Source organism: Saccoglossus kowalevskii, chromosome 18 (assembly GCF_978046115.1).
Source record: "Saccoglossus kowalevskii chromosome 18, keSacKowa6.1, whole genome shotgun sequence".
In the NCBI taxonomy this organism is placed as follows: Eukaryota; Metazoa; Hemichordata; class Enteropneusta; family Harrimaniidae; genus Saccoglossus; species Saccoglossus kowalevskii.
In genome coordinates, this window is record NC_140658.1 from 28,504,430 (window position 1) to 28,520,993 (window position 16,564).

At 36.5% G+C, this 16,564-nt stretch overlaps 1 protein-coding gene across 1 annotated transcript; it reads left to right on the forward strand.

The window, feature by feature from the left end:
* The first annotated feature begins 4,599 nt into the window (after window positions 1-4,599).
* Window positions 4,600-14,409, forward strand: LOC102801602 (otolith matrix protein 1-like). Its single transcript, XM_006817544.1, has 8 exons — window positions 4,600-4,780; window positions 7,551-7,666; window positions 9,800-9,917; window positions 10,484-10,735; window positions 11,054-11,180; window positions 11,669-11,849; window positions 12,452-12,535; window positions 14,116-14,409. The coding sequence occupies exons 1-8, from the start codon at window positions 4,600-4,602 to the stop codon at window positions 14,407-14,409; spliced, it is 1,353 nt and encodes a 450-aa protein (XP_006817607.1).
* Window positions 14,410-16,564: the final 2,155 nt, after the last annotated feature.

Below are 16,564 nucleotides of genomic sequence, written 5' to 3' on the forward strand. Positions count from 1 at the left end.
TCTACTGTCATTAGTATATAATAAAACTGTTTAGCTACTGTAATTAGTATATAATTCAACTGTTTAGCTACTGTCATTTGTATATAATTCAACTGTTTAGCTACTGTCATTAGTATATAATTCAACTGTTTAGCTACTGTCATTTGTATATAATTCAACTGTTTAGCTACTGTCATTAGTATATAATTCAACTGTTTAGCTACTGTCATTAGTATATAATTCAACTGTTTAGCTACTGTCATTAGTATATAATTCAACTGTTTAGCTACTGTCATTAGTATATAATTCACCTGTTTAGCTACTGTCATTAGTATATAATTCAACTGTTTAGCTACTGCCATTAGTATACAATTCAACTGTTTGGCTACTGTTGTGAGTAGGCTATTTAACTGTATTGTTAATATAACCCATATATTTATTTTACATTGTGCGTGATTGATGCAGTGATAGTCACTCAATAGTCATTAATTTGCATAATGTTAGGAGATAAGTATTAAGATATGAATTAATGCTGTAAACATGAAATCAGAATGTGTTGGTTAAATAATAAGTAATTGACACAATCAATTACAGTCCTAGACGCAAGATTGCTTCTTTCATAATTTCTCGTCGATTTACTTTCAACCCCACGCCTGGAAATTTGTCAAAGAAGAGAATATACCGTGGTATATAAAATGGTGACACCTTCCCAGTCAGGCAAGTCTTCATTTCATCCGCAGTGTAGGGAGTTCCTTCTTTCAGTACAAGACAAAGGCAGATTTCATTCAAATATTTCTCATCAGGAACAGGGACTACTTGCGCATCTTTTAATTTTGAATGATCTCCAAGATAGTTCGTGATTTCAGCTGGAAAAACATTGCTTGAGCCTTTAATAAACATGTCGTCACTCCTGCCTAATATAACCAACCGACCATCCTCATCCATCTGGCCGAGATCTCCAGTATAATACCAACCATCTGAATGTTTGACTTTCTTTGTGCGTTCTTTGTCACCATAGTAACACTGGAAAATATTTGGACCACGAACCCATACATCACCCATAGTATTAACAGGAATGATGCTGTGGGCTGTTTCTGTTATCTTTACTTCACAGTGACCAACTATCCGGGTTTTCCCACGAATTTTATCTTCCAATGCATCCGATACATCCCCGATGCCAATATAGAGGGTTTCTCTTGTTCCGTAGAGGAAAACTGCATTACTGCATAGTAACTTGACAGCATTCAGAACAGTGCCTTGTGGGAAGACATTCCAGTACACCAACATCGCTGCAACGATGACACATCAAAACTCTTGATATTTTGTTGATTGACAGCTTGTGATAAAAGCTGAGGAAACAACAGAGCGAAATTACATCTTTCACTTTCGATGGCTTCCAGTGCACCAGTGAAATCTTCTGTCGGTCTTGGTGAAACCAGAGTAGCACCCCAGGTTAGAAGCATGGCTTGGTATAAGCCACATGATGACACAAGAGACCCTAATTTTAGAACTTTTATAACACTGTGTTCATTAGCTGTAGCATCACACTTTGAAGCATATATATTTTCTAAAGTGCTTCTTTGTGTGCGAACCACGGCTTTGGGGTGTCCAGTGCTGCCAGACGTGAAGGTTATCATATAAGGATCATCTGCACTAACTTTGCTCTTCAAATCCTTAATTACCTGATATTCTTCTAGTCCGCCACGACCTCGAAGTTTACTCTCGTGCATTACGATGCTACATCCGATGAGAGGACAGTCATCGTCGAATGTTATGATGTAACGCAATGATGATACACGAGATAATGTTGGTGTGTCAGATTCTATATCGGGAGAAACTTGTTTCAATTTATCATATTGATTGTACAGACTGAAGCCGACAAACATAGCAGAACACTCCGTTTGATTTATTGTGTATTTTAAATGATCCACCGATTGTAATTCTGCCAATTCAAGTGCAATTAATCCAGCTCTAATAGCAGCTGAATTCAACAGCATTCACTCGTATCCATCCCCCATCCAGAGACAACTCTCTCACCAGGTTTTAGACCAAGCTTCACTAAATCACTTGCAAGTTGATTGGTATCATCTAAAAATTGTTTAAATGAAATTCGCTTGCCGCTCTCACAGTACACGAGTGCATCTCTATCTGGAAATTGTCTTGCGACCTCATCTTGTAGTTCGTGGAAGGTCTTTCCAAGGAAAGGCTGAGCTGAGGCACTGTGATAATAGCTCTTCTGTAGATTAGTCTTGCAACCACTGCTCATTTTGGTATCTGGGAAATAGAGTGAGATATACGTATTATACACTTGTATGTATCTTGTAATATTATCCTCATAGCCCTGTCAGGCAATCGGAATCAATATATTTTAATAGTATCTTCGCCAGCTTGAGCAATTGTCACACCTGCGATTTGCAATATAAAAGGGAAAAAATAAATTAAATGAGTAAATTCATTGGTTTGTTGGACACCTATTTTGGGATTTTTCGCTCTAAAAATAGAAGAATTCACACAGTGAATAGGATACTTGCAAGAATATTCAAATGTAATAAAATATTTATTCGAACATCCACACTGTTAAAATCAACGGAAATGCCAGGTGGATCAAACAACATGTAATCAACGCACAGGGAAGTTCACAGAGAAAGACTAAAGTCATGAACAAACAGTACTAGCTTCTAATAGTCCTTAGTACAGCAAACAATTGTCCAGCAATAACTGTGTTGATACAATAAGAATATCACTGTGCACTCGTAGATAACTCACAACTGCATGAAACAGTAAATACGCCCCTTATGGGTCAAAGGTCATCTATTAAATCGCGGAAACTGTATGTGTGAATAGAAAGTCAACACATAAAATAACATAGAATCTCGACATCAAAGAAGTATAAATGTATACAAAATTCAGAGCCGAGATTCTATGATCTGGGATAGAAACCACTACAGAGGATAAGGTAGAATAGTGTATGTCTACTACTTTTTATCATTTCATTTCTTATCCGATCAGATCCTGGGGATTTACCACTTTTTATTTTGCTGAATGCATTTTGTATTTCCAGTTCAGATATTAAATTGTCTAGTACCGGTATATTGATAGACGATTGGTTATGATATACATCATATATATATTTATTCTCAGGCATAGACGAATTTAAATTGTTAAAGTGGTCATGCCATTTTTGACCTGGGATGCTATCATTTTTATTTACATTTTGTTCAGAACCTTGTAGTTCTTTAATCAGGTCCCAATATTTGTTTGGATTAGATTTACTCACTGTGTCTAGTTTATTAATAATGTCATTTTTAAAATCTCTCTTACGTTTTTTTAGGAGCCGTCTGTAATTTCGCTTGAGATCATAGCATGTTATAAGCTGTTTATTGTATGGATGCTGACTAAGTGTTGATGATATATTTTATTTCTTTATTCATATTATTGAGGTCTTTTGTAAACCATTTATGATTTTGTTTTCTATACCCGATTTGTAACCACGTTCTTTATTTTTCTTCATAAACTTTTTTAGACTTTTATCAGCTGCTTTCAGATATATTTTTGAGACTAGTAAACTAGCTTCATTAACTGATTCTTGATTTGCTCTGAGCTCTTTACTGTTAAAGACATCAATTAGTTTTCCAATATTTTTGCTACACAAAGCATTGTCAAAATGTACTTTGGATTCATCGTGCCATAAATAACTCAAGTTATTTTGCTGTTTAGCATTGTAATAGTCATCTATGGCATCCCTGTACTATGTAGATGCACTAGTTTGAAGATGAAATGATATCTGACAGTGGTCAGAAAGCAATAAGTTAAGTGGGTGAACATGAAATAGGTTAAATTTCTCAAATAAATAGTTACTTAATATGGTATAATCCACTGTACTGCTACCTCTACTTTGGTGGCATGTAAATTTACCACCACTGTCCCCTATACATCTACCATTCAGAATGATTAACTCAGTGGCCATACAAAGATCAAGCAGAAGCTCGCCGTACTGATTCTTAGTGGCCAGGTCTTGTGACGCCCTCTTTTTGAACCTGATGGTAGAATTGGATACTGTATAATCTGTATTGCTATACATATTGTTATTTGACTCAAACATGGAAAACAATACGTATATGATAATAATAATAATTGCTATATTGAAATTATATCCATTTTCTGTTTATTTATTACAAATTATCGCGCACATGAACGACAAAGAAGATTCGAAAAACAATTATTTTTTCACGTCTTAAAAAGCTGGTCTTGGTCACAATTTGCTCAAAAATTACCGACCAGTTTCTAACATCTCATTTTTATTCAAATCACTGGAACGTATTGTAGCTGACCATTTATGTAACTATTCATCAGTTTTCAGTCAGCGTCATCGGAGATTTTGTAATAGGCGCTACAGGATGGTTGGGAAAATGGGTGTGCATCGTTGAAATGCCGAGAGTGGGTGTGACGGTACAGGAATGTTGGAAGTGGCGGTGTGCACCACAGAGAGGCCGGGAGCGGGCGTGGCTGGTAATGTTTACTATAATTAGATGTAGTATTTACCTTGCCGTTTATTCGGTGTTATTTGCTTACTTTACTTCCTATGTCGACAGCAACTATGAGTTGGTAATGTAACGTCGGATGCAGGAGACAAACGATCGCAAATGCCGGGGATTTTGTAATAGGCGGAACAGGGTGGTTGGGAGAAGCGGTTTGCGCCGTGAAAATGCCGGAAGCGGATGTATCGGTACTGGAATGTCGGGAGAGGAGGTGTGCACCACAGAGAGGCCGGAAGCGGGTGTAGGTGGCAGGGTAACGTCAGGTGTGGCAACAAACGAACGCAAATACCGAGGATTTTTTTTATAAGCGCTACAGGGTGGTTTGGGTGTACACCGTGGAAATGCCGAGAGTGGGTGTGGCGGTACAGGAATGTCGGGAGAGGTAGTGAGCGCAGACATGCGGGGAGCGGGTGTAGGTGACAGGGTAAAATCGGGTGTAGGCAACAAACGATCACTAATGCAGAGGATTTTGTAATAGGCAGAACAGGGTGGTTAGGAGAGGCAGTGTGCCCGTGGAAATGCCGGGAGCGGGTGTGACGGTATAGGAATGTAGGAAGAGGAGGTGTGCACCACAGACACAAATCAAAAAGTATATCTCAAATGTAAATATTCGTGGTATATTTAAGTCTAACTTGTGACTATGGGCAGAGACCATTGACGCTGCAGTTCGGCGTCTTCTACACCGACCTGACGCATATCGCGCTAGGTGTGCCGGGAGTTTGTTCGAAATTTCGAACGTTTGGAAGTCAATTGAAGATTGCCACGTATTTTATGGATATATTACATCGTTTCAGAAACCTGTTTACTAAATAATGATAAATGAAACTTAGAAAACTTGTAAAAACAAACTGGGCCCAAATTGCGCAAATTGCAATAAGTTTACGCTGCTAGAGTCTGGTTCGGATGGAGTTCTACGCGTGATTTTATTGCGCTCAAGGACGTTCTATTTTCGAACTAGTTGAAACCGGAAATAACGCAACTACTTTCGAACTTCAAACACAAATTTGATTATCGTTATTATGTGGTAGTTTCTGTTGTTTCAAAGATTGAATTATGTATGACAATAATATTTCACTCTATAAACAATATTTCACTAAAATATGTGATTCAAAGGCAACCCAAATTGTAAAAAGCAATATCAAGTTCCGCGTATAAACACTGTTGTAAAGCGGCGGCGGAGTGGAATTTTAGCCAAAATCGGCTAGTAAGGCGTCATATGACACAGGTTTGTGCTGGGACAGCGCTTCCGGTGACGACACAATGGGGCAGAGGCACTATTGCGTAAAGCGCAAAGGCGGGAAGGAGATTGAGGTTTGTGCTGGGACAGCGCTTCCGGTGACGACACGACGAGAGAGTTGTAAACAATATTTATCAGCGCCGCCACGTGCACCGTTTTAAGAGGGTCGGCAAGGGGTAATTTCCGTAATAATGTAATTTAAATAAATAAAAAACGTAAATTCGTAGACATGGACAAGGCGTTAAATGTAATCAGTTATTTTATTTGTTCGTAATTTGTACAAAGATCTTATTTTTTGTAAGCGTATAAAGTATTTTCCACATTAAATGTTGTAATTCTTACGCAATTCCAATTTTGTTTCTTAAACACAAATTATGAAAAATATAAAATGGAATTTGCTTTATTTGTAAAGTGTAAAAAACCTATTTTTTACTGTAAATGAAACTTTCATTTTATTTCCTGTAAAAACGTAAAATGTCTTTTTTTATTTCTCGTAACTTCATCGATAGCTGATAAATCTCGGTTTTGTGAACGCACTGAAAACAGTGAAATAGTTATAATTTACAAAAGAATTCGTTCAAGCTAGAAATAGTATTGAAATATTCACCAGAAAACAAGACGAACGGGATTGTTAGGAAATCCCTTCGAGTAAAATTAGTGTTTAATGTTTCTTTCCCCATCTTATGTACATAAACAGAATGCTGTTTTCCCTAGTTTTAGTTTATCACGTGCGCCATTTCACTACAATAACATTACCTTGCAAAACATAGTCCGTGATAAAATGGTTCGTATTTATGTTTTTTACTGAAGTCTGACATCAATAAATAGTTTGGATGTCACATACGTTTTGTCACATACGGAAAATGGCCGTGCGTAGTGAGGTGATTGAGCACAAAATTGAAGGCTGCCTGTGGCAGAGGTACTATTGCGTAAAGCGCAAAGGCCTCTGGGAAGGAGATTGGCGTCAATGCTGTCATTAGAGAGTTTAAGATTTGCGTACGTAACGTATTGTTTGTAATTTCGTTTGCGTTACGTTCACGGGTGTCAGAAAACGATTAAGTACAAGCGCCCACAACGGGAACGTAACTGAAACCAGAACCATGTAAATCCGTGCAACTATAACTATAATCCAATAACATTTGAATTAGTATTTAGTTCCCAGACATTTGACATAGCTACCACTATTTCCATCCACTCTGCTGAGGTCCCAGGCCTGTTTGCCGACCTCTTTCAGCAGATCAATGTCATGCGTTTTCGGTGGGTATAAATATCAGCTGAAATGCATCCAATATTTCTTATTTCATCATAAATATACAAAATCACTCTAATATAAAACGTTTTATCAATGTCAGTAAAAAATAATCAAAATTGACAGCGAGAAAAGCTCTCGGAAATCAACTACGAGTCAGTCACCTTGATCACGTTCAAAACGACTGCCGTACGACCAGGCAACCGATGACGTCATTGGTTCGCGCGGAGGTCATGCACAAAGCAGTGACGTATCCGTTCTCGTTCCGTTCTCGTATTATTTACAAACAAGCGTTTTTAGCGTGTGCTGTCATCGTCGTTTGGGACTCAATTCCCGCGCGTGCGCAGGTGACGACCCTCCAGCTTTAAATTTTTGTTAACATGCATACTGTAATGTAAAGTTTTAAATGCTGGTGAAGCAATGACATTTCTCGTTAAATGTCAGTGCAGTGAACAGAGTTAAGCCACCCTAACGTAGTTTGCGTTTTACCAGGGGTGTGCGGCCATTGGCTTGATTTGTGAAGCGTGCCTATATATTTATGTTACAGTTAAATGGTGTGTGATATCACGTGATGAAAAAACCAAATGTGAAGACATGAGTGCAGCATTCAAGGAAAAGGCGATCTTACCAAAAGTGGAGTGTATTCGACGCTACAATACACTGGTATGTTATTATGTGTCGGGTGAATATAAAATCCGAACAAGCCCAGTATTGTAGTAGTACAGAAGAAATTATAACCGTTCTTAAAGGGGGGTAGTCGTCGTGCCACGCATGCACGAGATATATGGGTCTCATATAAACAAAGATGGCGACTGTTGCGCACATGGACGAGTACAAATTGAAATGTTACCAAGCTTAAATTGGTATTTTCTTTTAGGTGATTGAAGGAGGTAAGTAGTGCAAGTCGTGTCAATTAGAAAGGCGCATTGGATTATGGGAAAATCAAGGTTTATCAACACAAATGTAGCCCATGCGCAGCGCGATGACCACCGCCCTGTTTTGGGTTGCAGATTTTCTGAAATTTTCTAGGCAGATAAAGCTGCTTTTACAACTTTGTCGGTAGTATCTTGTTCTACCACGGAACTGTTTGCTTAATGCTTTCGGGTTATTGTAGGAAACATCATGTTACATAGGGGTATTGTGAGGGCGTAGCCGGGAAAAACTCCTCGATGTATCGTGGTGTTAGCTACTTATACCCTGGATGCTTTAATTTTCATTTGAAGTACTAGGAAAGGTTAACACAACCTTCTATCAAAAATTTATTCTCTTATTTCCACCATCTGTTGACACTGACCCGGTGAGTGACTCAAAAGTCATGTCCACACCTGCTTTACGAGCTAACTGCTTAAAAATACCACCACCCTCTCAACAACACATTGAAACTGTCAGGCCAATTGCTTCTACGTTTTCAGTGTGGAATTATGCAAGAAACACCATGGCTTGTCTCTCATTGATGCTGAAAAACACCAAATGCAATTCTGATTGCTACTCACTCTGTAAATCACTTATCGGTACATAATTGATATTATTACGCCCATATGTTTCTTTTTCCTGTTTAATTATTATCTGTATAATAATTGAATAATGCATTTATTAAAGCCTGTAACGCTAACCTTTGAAAACATACCAGATTAAAACGGTAAAATGAGTGCAAACCTGTACGGGGGACTGTTTTTTTGTTAGTATTTTCACTATTGTAGTGGGCATTAATACTAGTCCGATTTATCCTGCGGTCTTTATCTGGAGTGAAAGGGTCTAATGTCTTCATTATATTCATTGTCATACGTACAATATTTTAGTTTGTAGTATTTAAGATGCGCTGTGTTCAGTGTTCCCTCTAAGCCTTATTTTCGCTGAATTTTCTCAGATTCAATTGAAGTTTCTCAGTGAAATTTTGTCTTTTGAGAAACTTTCCATGCATTTTGTATGCAGAAAAAACATTTCAAGGGGGAAATGGGCAAATTTTCTCAGTATTTTCAAGATAATAAAAAAAAAGGAACAGTGGCTGTGTTACTATATGAATTACTATCTCGGCTACCAGCTACCAGCCCTTTGTTATGTTATATATAGGTTTATTTCGTGAAAATTTCATTTTTAGTAAAAAGTTATATTTTCTTAAAAAGTATTAGCCTAATAATTTTGTTATGTGTAGGCATCTTGGGTAGACCTCTATCAGATCAGATTTCACGACGATATCATTAATTCTTTATTTTCAGAAAATATTCTTGACATTCGTGGCGAAAAAATGATATTTACTGCGTTTTGTCAATGTTCTTGTAGGACAGCGGAGCTATTTCGAACGTCAGTTCGTTTGTAAAATGGTCCGCTGATTGTGATTGTTTTACGGGGATTGCTTTTCCCATTGGTGGTCCGGGGTTACTCTAAATTTCACCGGCACATATTAACAGAGAAATCATCGACAAGCTTAATAAAAACAACACGTTTCCGCTGCAATGTCGACGGTCACTGGTCATATATCATTGGTCACAATTTTTGTTCAATCATTCCATGTCGTTGTTATGACTGACACTCAATCCATCGAGATCCGTCGTAATGAATATATTATGTTCACACCCAACTCGCACTTTATAGTAGTACGTATTCACAATTGTAGGTCTAACTTATTTTCATTCGAGAGTTTATCTTGGTATGCATGAACTAGGACCTACGTATAGGTCCCAGGCTATAGTAGCTCTTCCCCGCGAGAGGGCGTTATTGACGGGAAGGCATATATTGGTAGTCAGATAGTTTCCGATGTGCATTAGTATCATGGTGTAACTGATAATTCTGTTTTAGGATTGCATGCACACTATATTTGACGGCAGAGCTGATCTCATCAACTTGGATGCAGGAGATGCGTATGTTGCCGGGAAACAATACGGTCTGATACCCATCCTGGCAGAGAAATATTCAAGTAAGCATAACATACTGCAAGATAATGGCATTCATATTTTTTGAAGTGCATGTCTGGTACAGAGTACTTCTTAGGGCACCCCTCTCCAACTTTAGAGAAGAGTTTAATTATTTTAACAATGGACATAATAAAGGCGATTGACATAAACTATTCTTACACTAATTACAGTAGTCTCACACATGAATCACTACATGAATTGGACTGATTTTATTATTAAATACCCATCACAAGGGTATCGTTTAGTGATTTATTTGAAACATTTTCAACTGCCATTGCGATCGTCTCCAGTATTTACGTTTGTCACCCCAATCAAATCTACGGCCAATATCAAAACGCATAGCCGACTCTCGTCGTTCTGTTCGGTGCATTTACGTAAGTTATCAATTCACGCGATTAACATAAACTATTCTTACGCTAGCTGTAGTAGTCTCCTGGATATTCCCAGAATTAATTGGACTGATTTATCGTTTAGTGATTTATTTTAAAAATTTTCAATTGCCATTGCGATCGTCTCCGGTATTTACGTTTGTTAAAGTTTTTTTTATCATCTTCTCGCTTGCACACAGGTGGTACGGAATCATACGCCGTAGCCGTTAGCAAAGAAAATAATGATGACATCAATATTGACACCATGGAGAATCGAACAGCATGCTTTAGTGGAATAAAGATGGGTGCTGGATGGGTGGTTCCCATAGCAACCATGTTTGACTGGGGAGTTTTGCAGAGGGATGGATGTCAATACAACAATCGCGATGAGTTCTCCAACTGGACGGATACCTTATCTGTAGACACGTTATTCGAGGAAGGATGTGTACCGGGTATGTTGATCTGATATTTAAAATGACACTCAACGTCACCGTCGTAGATTATATGATGAGCAGTCGGTTTATCAGAGAGCTGCAAAATCATGTTGCATATTTACAGGAAAGCGGTTAAATACAACAATATTACAAACTCAATTATTTGTTAATGGATTCAAAATTCAAGGCTCTGTGTCACCTTGGCGGACATGAGTTGCTGCGCCCTCATTCAATTATCGTGGTATTCGTAGATAAGACTTTGAGCAATATATATCATCTCATTACAATATTGCGTTTATACGGTGACCCATAACTACAATGAGCTCGCTTTTCTAGGTGTGCTGTTGGGAGCTTACGATACGGGTGGGATGAATGGTCAAGATCTCTGTGATGCATGTGCCAACACACTGACATGTCGTCGCAACCACAAGGAATTATACTATGGCAACATGGGGTCGTTAAGGTATGATAATATGTATAGTCACGTGGCGCGTTAACTTTTTCTTAGTATCCCATTTCATTAACGGCCGTCGTTCTTATATCTAGCAGACTAATAACTTATTTTAACAAACGTCTGTGGAGTCCGCATGACACAGGTGGGTTGAAGCAATGTGTTAATATCTACAGCTGTATTAGTTTTATAGTTATTCGTCATTATTCTGAAATTAGCATTGAAACAAACTTTTACGTTGTTTTATTTGACCACGTTTCTTATTAAAATCCATTATGTTTTTATCGCATTTATTTATTTTATGTAAAAGTCGATGAACGCATTAGTGAACTAGTTCAATTTGGGCATTATCTTTCATTGTGTCATTTTTACAATGGGTTGCCCAATGCAGTTCAAATAATTTTCACAGGAGCACACACGATGTTTATAAGGGCAGGGGTCATCGAACTGTTTTGCATGACAGTGGTGATTCAACCTGAACTTATCCTATTTTCTCATAGATGTTTAATAGAAGGAACTGGTGAAATTGCATTCACCAATCATTTATCAGCATTGGCAGTAACATTTGATATACAATCACTATCATCAACGCAATCTGGAATATCAGTTGGCCTTAAACTTCTCTGTAAGAACGGGACTCGACGAGCGCCCTCTGAATATGAGGACTGTCATTTCAACAAGGTAAACAACTAAAGTTTACAGATTGAATGTATCTGGTAGTGGTGACATATTGTCAGGTAGCGTGTGTATATTGGTCATGTTGTTGTACGACTGTCATCAGAGGTACATTACTTGGGGTTTGCAACTCGCATAGTACTGTATGGTGACATCATGTCAAGATCCCATTCAAGTCACTTCTCGTAGATAACGAGACTGAGGCTACGACCTTCTGACATGACACATATCAATGTTCAAGGTTTGTAATGAAAAAATAAAACTTTTCTTGTCGCTATCATAGTGAAAAATGTATTACATCGAAAATGTACAGAAAATATAGTTCTCGTAATCCGTCATACCGTGGGCAGCTATTTTGATCCACCTGGACATCCCAGTATCCTAGTTACCTCGGGCATGCGCATTCGCATTTTTCTGAGTTGGAACGCTTATGCGAGAGCGAGATTGTGACGGGATCTTGGTATCATGTCACCGTAGTTACAAACCCCAAGTAATGTACCTCTGCTGTCATACGTATTTTTAGAATTGGCAATCAGTACCATTTACAAAATGATGACGTATCTATCTGTACACAGTTGTATGGTGTAACTGTATTTGATGCGTTGCAGGTGCCCTCTAACATTGTAATGACAAGTGGTAACAAAACAGATAGAGAATTACACAAATACAGAAAAATGCTTCGCATAGGACAAGTGAGTAAATCCTTCTTGCATGTTTTGTTGAAATATACATTAAGTATTCACTGGGTTTTAATTTTGCTTTTTTCGTTGATGTAGAATGTAGAATGTAGAATAACAATATTACTCATTGTTTTTCTGACAAGTTCGTGAAAACCCAGTGAAATTGCACAAAACATCCAAATAGTGAAAATAATTGGTTTTGCAGTAACTTCTTTGTGCAAGCTTGGAAGGTACAAACGTGGTGCAAGTATGTGATCATGCAGAGCAAATAACTTTCGGTTTTATACTTCGGCAACTGTGGCTTCACACACACCGGGAACAGAAAAATGAAAAACACACTTTAACACTTATACAAATGTGTTAATAACTACTTAAAATATCGACACAATTGGTTCAGGACTTTGGTTCAGTTTCCCGTGAATCTTCCACACCCTGTTGGCAGTGCGCACCTTCTTAGATGGTACGCAGTCAATGGCATTATGTCCGATGCGACGGTTTTGTTTGGCACGCATTGTTATCACGTTGCATCCAATATATTTCTCACGTGCAATATCATCAATGCTGGAAAGATCGTATGTAAATTGGATATATTAATAATAAAATAGATGAGTTCCGGTCACCAGAATTACATAGTTCCAGCTTCAGTTTTATGCAGAACGTGCTGATTCTGTAGTGTAGACATCCAATGTTATTTTTGAAAGTTCACAAACATAAAATATAGAAAATGTGTTTTGTAATCATAAAGCTGAATCTAAGAATTTAATTTATATATTTTGTATTCGTATGAACTTTAACATGTAAAATATGTCTAGATGACAATTTCTTTTGTCACAAGTGTTTTCAGTATTCAGTAACGTGACAATCATGGAACACGCCCCGGGACTCAAAACTCGTCTATTCGCTAAATTAAAAAAACGATTGAATGCGTCCGGTCTTCTACAAAAGGATTACAAACCAATCTGAGTGAAATGAGATCCTAGTTTTGGTTTTTTTTGTATATTTATTTATTTTATTTTGTATTTATTGTTTGAAGTTTTGGTAATTTTGAAAGCCAACAAGCAGATGTATGTAGTGATAGTTAAAAATATACCGAATCACAAGTACGTAATATAAAGAATAAATTTTAAAAAAATAGTGAAAGTAAATTAAATATATAAAATAAAATACACGCCGTACAATACATCATATTTTAATCAGATTGGATTACAATCCTGACCCTATCTAGAAATAATTTAGTTATAAATTTCTCTTTTTTTGATCATTTTGTATCAGTAATTGAGTCTTGAAACAATAAACTTTAAATATGACAACATTGTGATTTATATTTCAATTCTGTTTTCCGTCAAATCGCAAGTCCATAGAGGAAAAATCGTTGGAAAAGACAATTTGTTCGGCCACGTAGTCATATGCCATTTAGTATGAAGACAATTTATATGAGAAATGTGTTTATTGACGAATGACCACACATAAAACGCATTGAGCGGTGTTAATTATACTAATTGATGCCGTGGATCGAAAGGCATGAATAATAATAACGGTAATGTAAATTCACAACACGAATAATTGAATTGCATTATCTCTTGTATTTTCAGTATTTTTTTGGTGGTGATAACAATGATAATGGTTTCAAGATGTTCGACTCTTCGAACTATACAAGTCCTGATTTGATGTTCAGTGACGCCACAAATAAGCTTGTCGTCAAAAGCAGCAAGACGGAGTATTCTGATTGGCTAGGACAAGATCATCTAAGGCTCCAGCAAAGTTTGACCGGTTGTATTCCCCCTAAAGTTTTGGCACAAACATCTGGGACACGAAGTTTTAAACATTCTCTAATGATCATAATATCCATACTATTGGTTTTCTATTTTAACAAAAATGAACAATGATCAATGTCGCAGATTCATAATATTTCAATTCTTTTTATTATTCCCATTATTACATAATTTCGTTTTAGTCGCCTTGTTATATAGAGGTACTGCTGGATACTCTCGACCAATAAGAATAATTTTATTTCAGCCTATGAGAGAAGTAGCATATTACCGAACAATGTTGAGATTTACTCGATAATGTATCTATTTTTCCCCGCGAAATTTACCAATTTGTATTTGCCGCCCTTCATCTGTCAATGTTAATCTATGATGGCATTATACACTTTTGGGGCCAATAGACTATAATAATTCATATGTTATTGTTAATCTATGATGGAATTATACACTTTTGGGGCCAATAGACTATCATAATTCATATGTTATTGTTAATCTACGATGGCATTATACACTTTGGGGGCCAATAGACTATCATAATTCATCTGTTATTGTTAATCTATGATGGAATTATACACTTTTGGGGCCAATAGACTATAATAATTCATCTGTTATTGTTAATCTATGATGGAATTATACACTTTTGGGACCAATAGACTATCATAATTCATCTGTTATTGTTAATCTATGATGGAATTATATACTTTTGGGGCCAATTGACTATCATAATTCATCTGTCAATGTTAATCTATGATGACATTATACACTTTTGGGGCCAATAGACTATAATAATTCATCTGTTTTTGTTAATCTATGATGGCATTATACACTTTTGGGGCCAATAGACTATCATAATTCATCTGTTATTGTTAATCTATGATGGCATTATACACTTTTGGGGCCAATAGACTATAAATAATTCATCTGTTATTGTTAATCTATGATGGCATTATACACTTTTGGGGCCAATAGACTATCATGATTCATCTGTTATTGTTAATCTATGATGGCATTATACACTTTTGGGGCCAATAGACTATCATAATTCATCTGTTATTGTTAATCTATGATGGAATTATACACTTTTGGAGCCAATAGACTATAATAATTCATCTGTTATTGTTAGTCTATTGGCCCCAAAAGTGTATAATGCCATCATAGATTAACATTGACAGATGAATTATGATAGTCTATTGGCCCCAAAAGTGTATAATGCCATCGTAGATTATCATAATTCATCTGTCAATGTTAATCTATGATGGCTTTATATACTTTTGGGGCCAATAGACTATAATAATTCATCTGTTATTGTTAATCTATGATGGCATTATACACTTTTGGAGCCAATAGACTATCATAATTCATCTGTTTTTGTTAATCTATGATGACATTATACACTTTTGGGGCCAATAGACTATAAATAATTCATCTGTTATTGTTAATCTATGATGGCATTATACACTTTTGGGGCCAATAGACTATCATAATTCATCTGTCAATGTTAATCTATGATGGCATTATACACTTTTGGGCCAATAGACTATAAATAATTCATCTGTTATTGTTAATCTATGACGGCATTATACACTTTTGGGGCCAATAGACTATCATAATTCATCTGTTTTTGTTAATCTATGATGGCATTATACACTTTTGGAGCCAATAGACTATCATAATTCATCTGTTTTTGTTAATCTATGATGACATTATACACTTTTGGGGCCAATAGACTATCATAATTCATCTGTCAATGTTAATCTATGATGGCATTATACACTTTTGGGGCCAATAGACTATAAATAATTCATCTGTTATTGTTAATCTATGATGGCATTATACACTTTTGGGGCCAATAGACTATCATAATTCATCTGTCAATGTTAATCTATGATGGCATTATACACTTTTGGGGCCAATAGACTATAAATAATTCATCTGTTATTGTTAATCTATGATGGCATTATACACTTTTGGGGCCAATAGACTATCATAATTCATCTGTTTTTGTTAATCTATGACGACATTATACACTTTTGGGGCCAATAGACTATCATAATTCATCTGTCAATGTTAATCTACGATGACATTATACACTTTTGGGGCCAATAGACTATAATAATTCATCTGTTATTGTTAATCTATGATGGCATTATACACTTTTGGGGCCAATAGACTATAATAATTCATCTGTTTTTGTTAATCTATGATGGCATTATACACTTTTGGGGCCAATAGACTATAATAATTCATCTGTTATTGTTAATCTATGATGGCATTA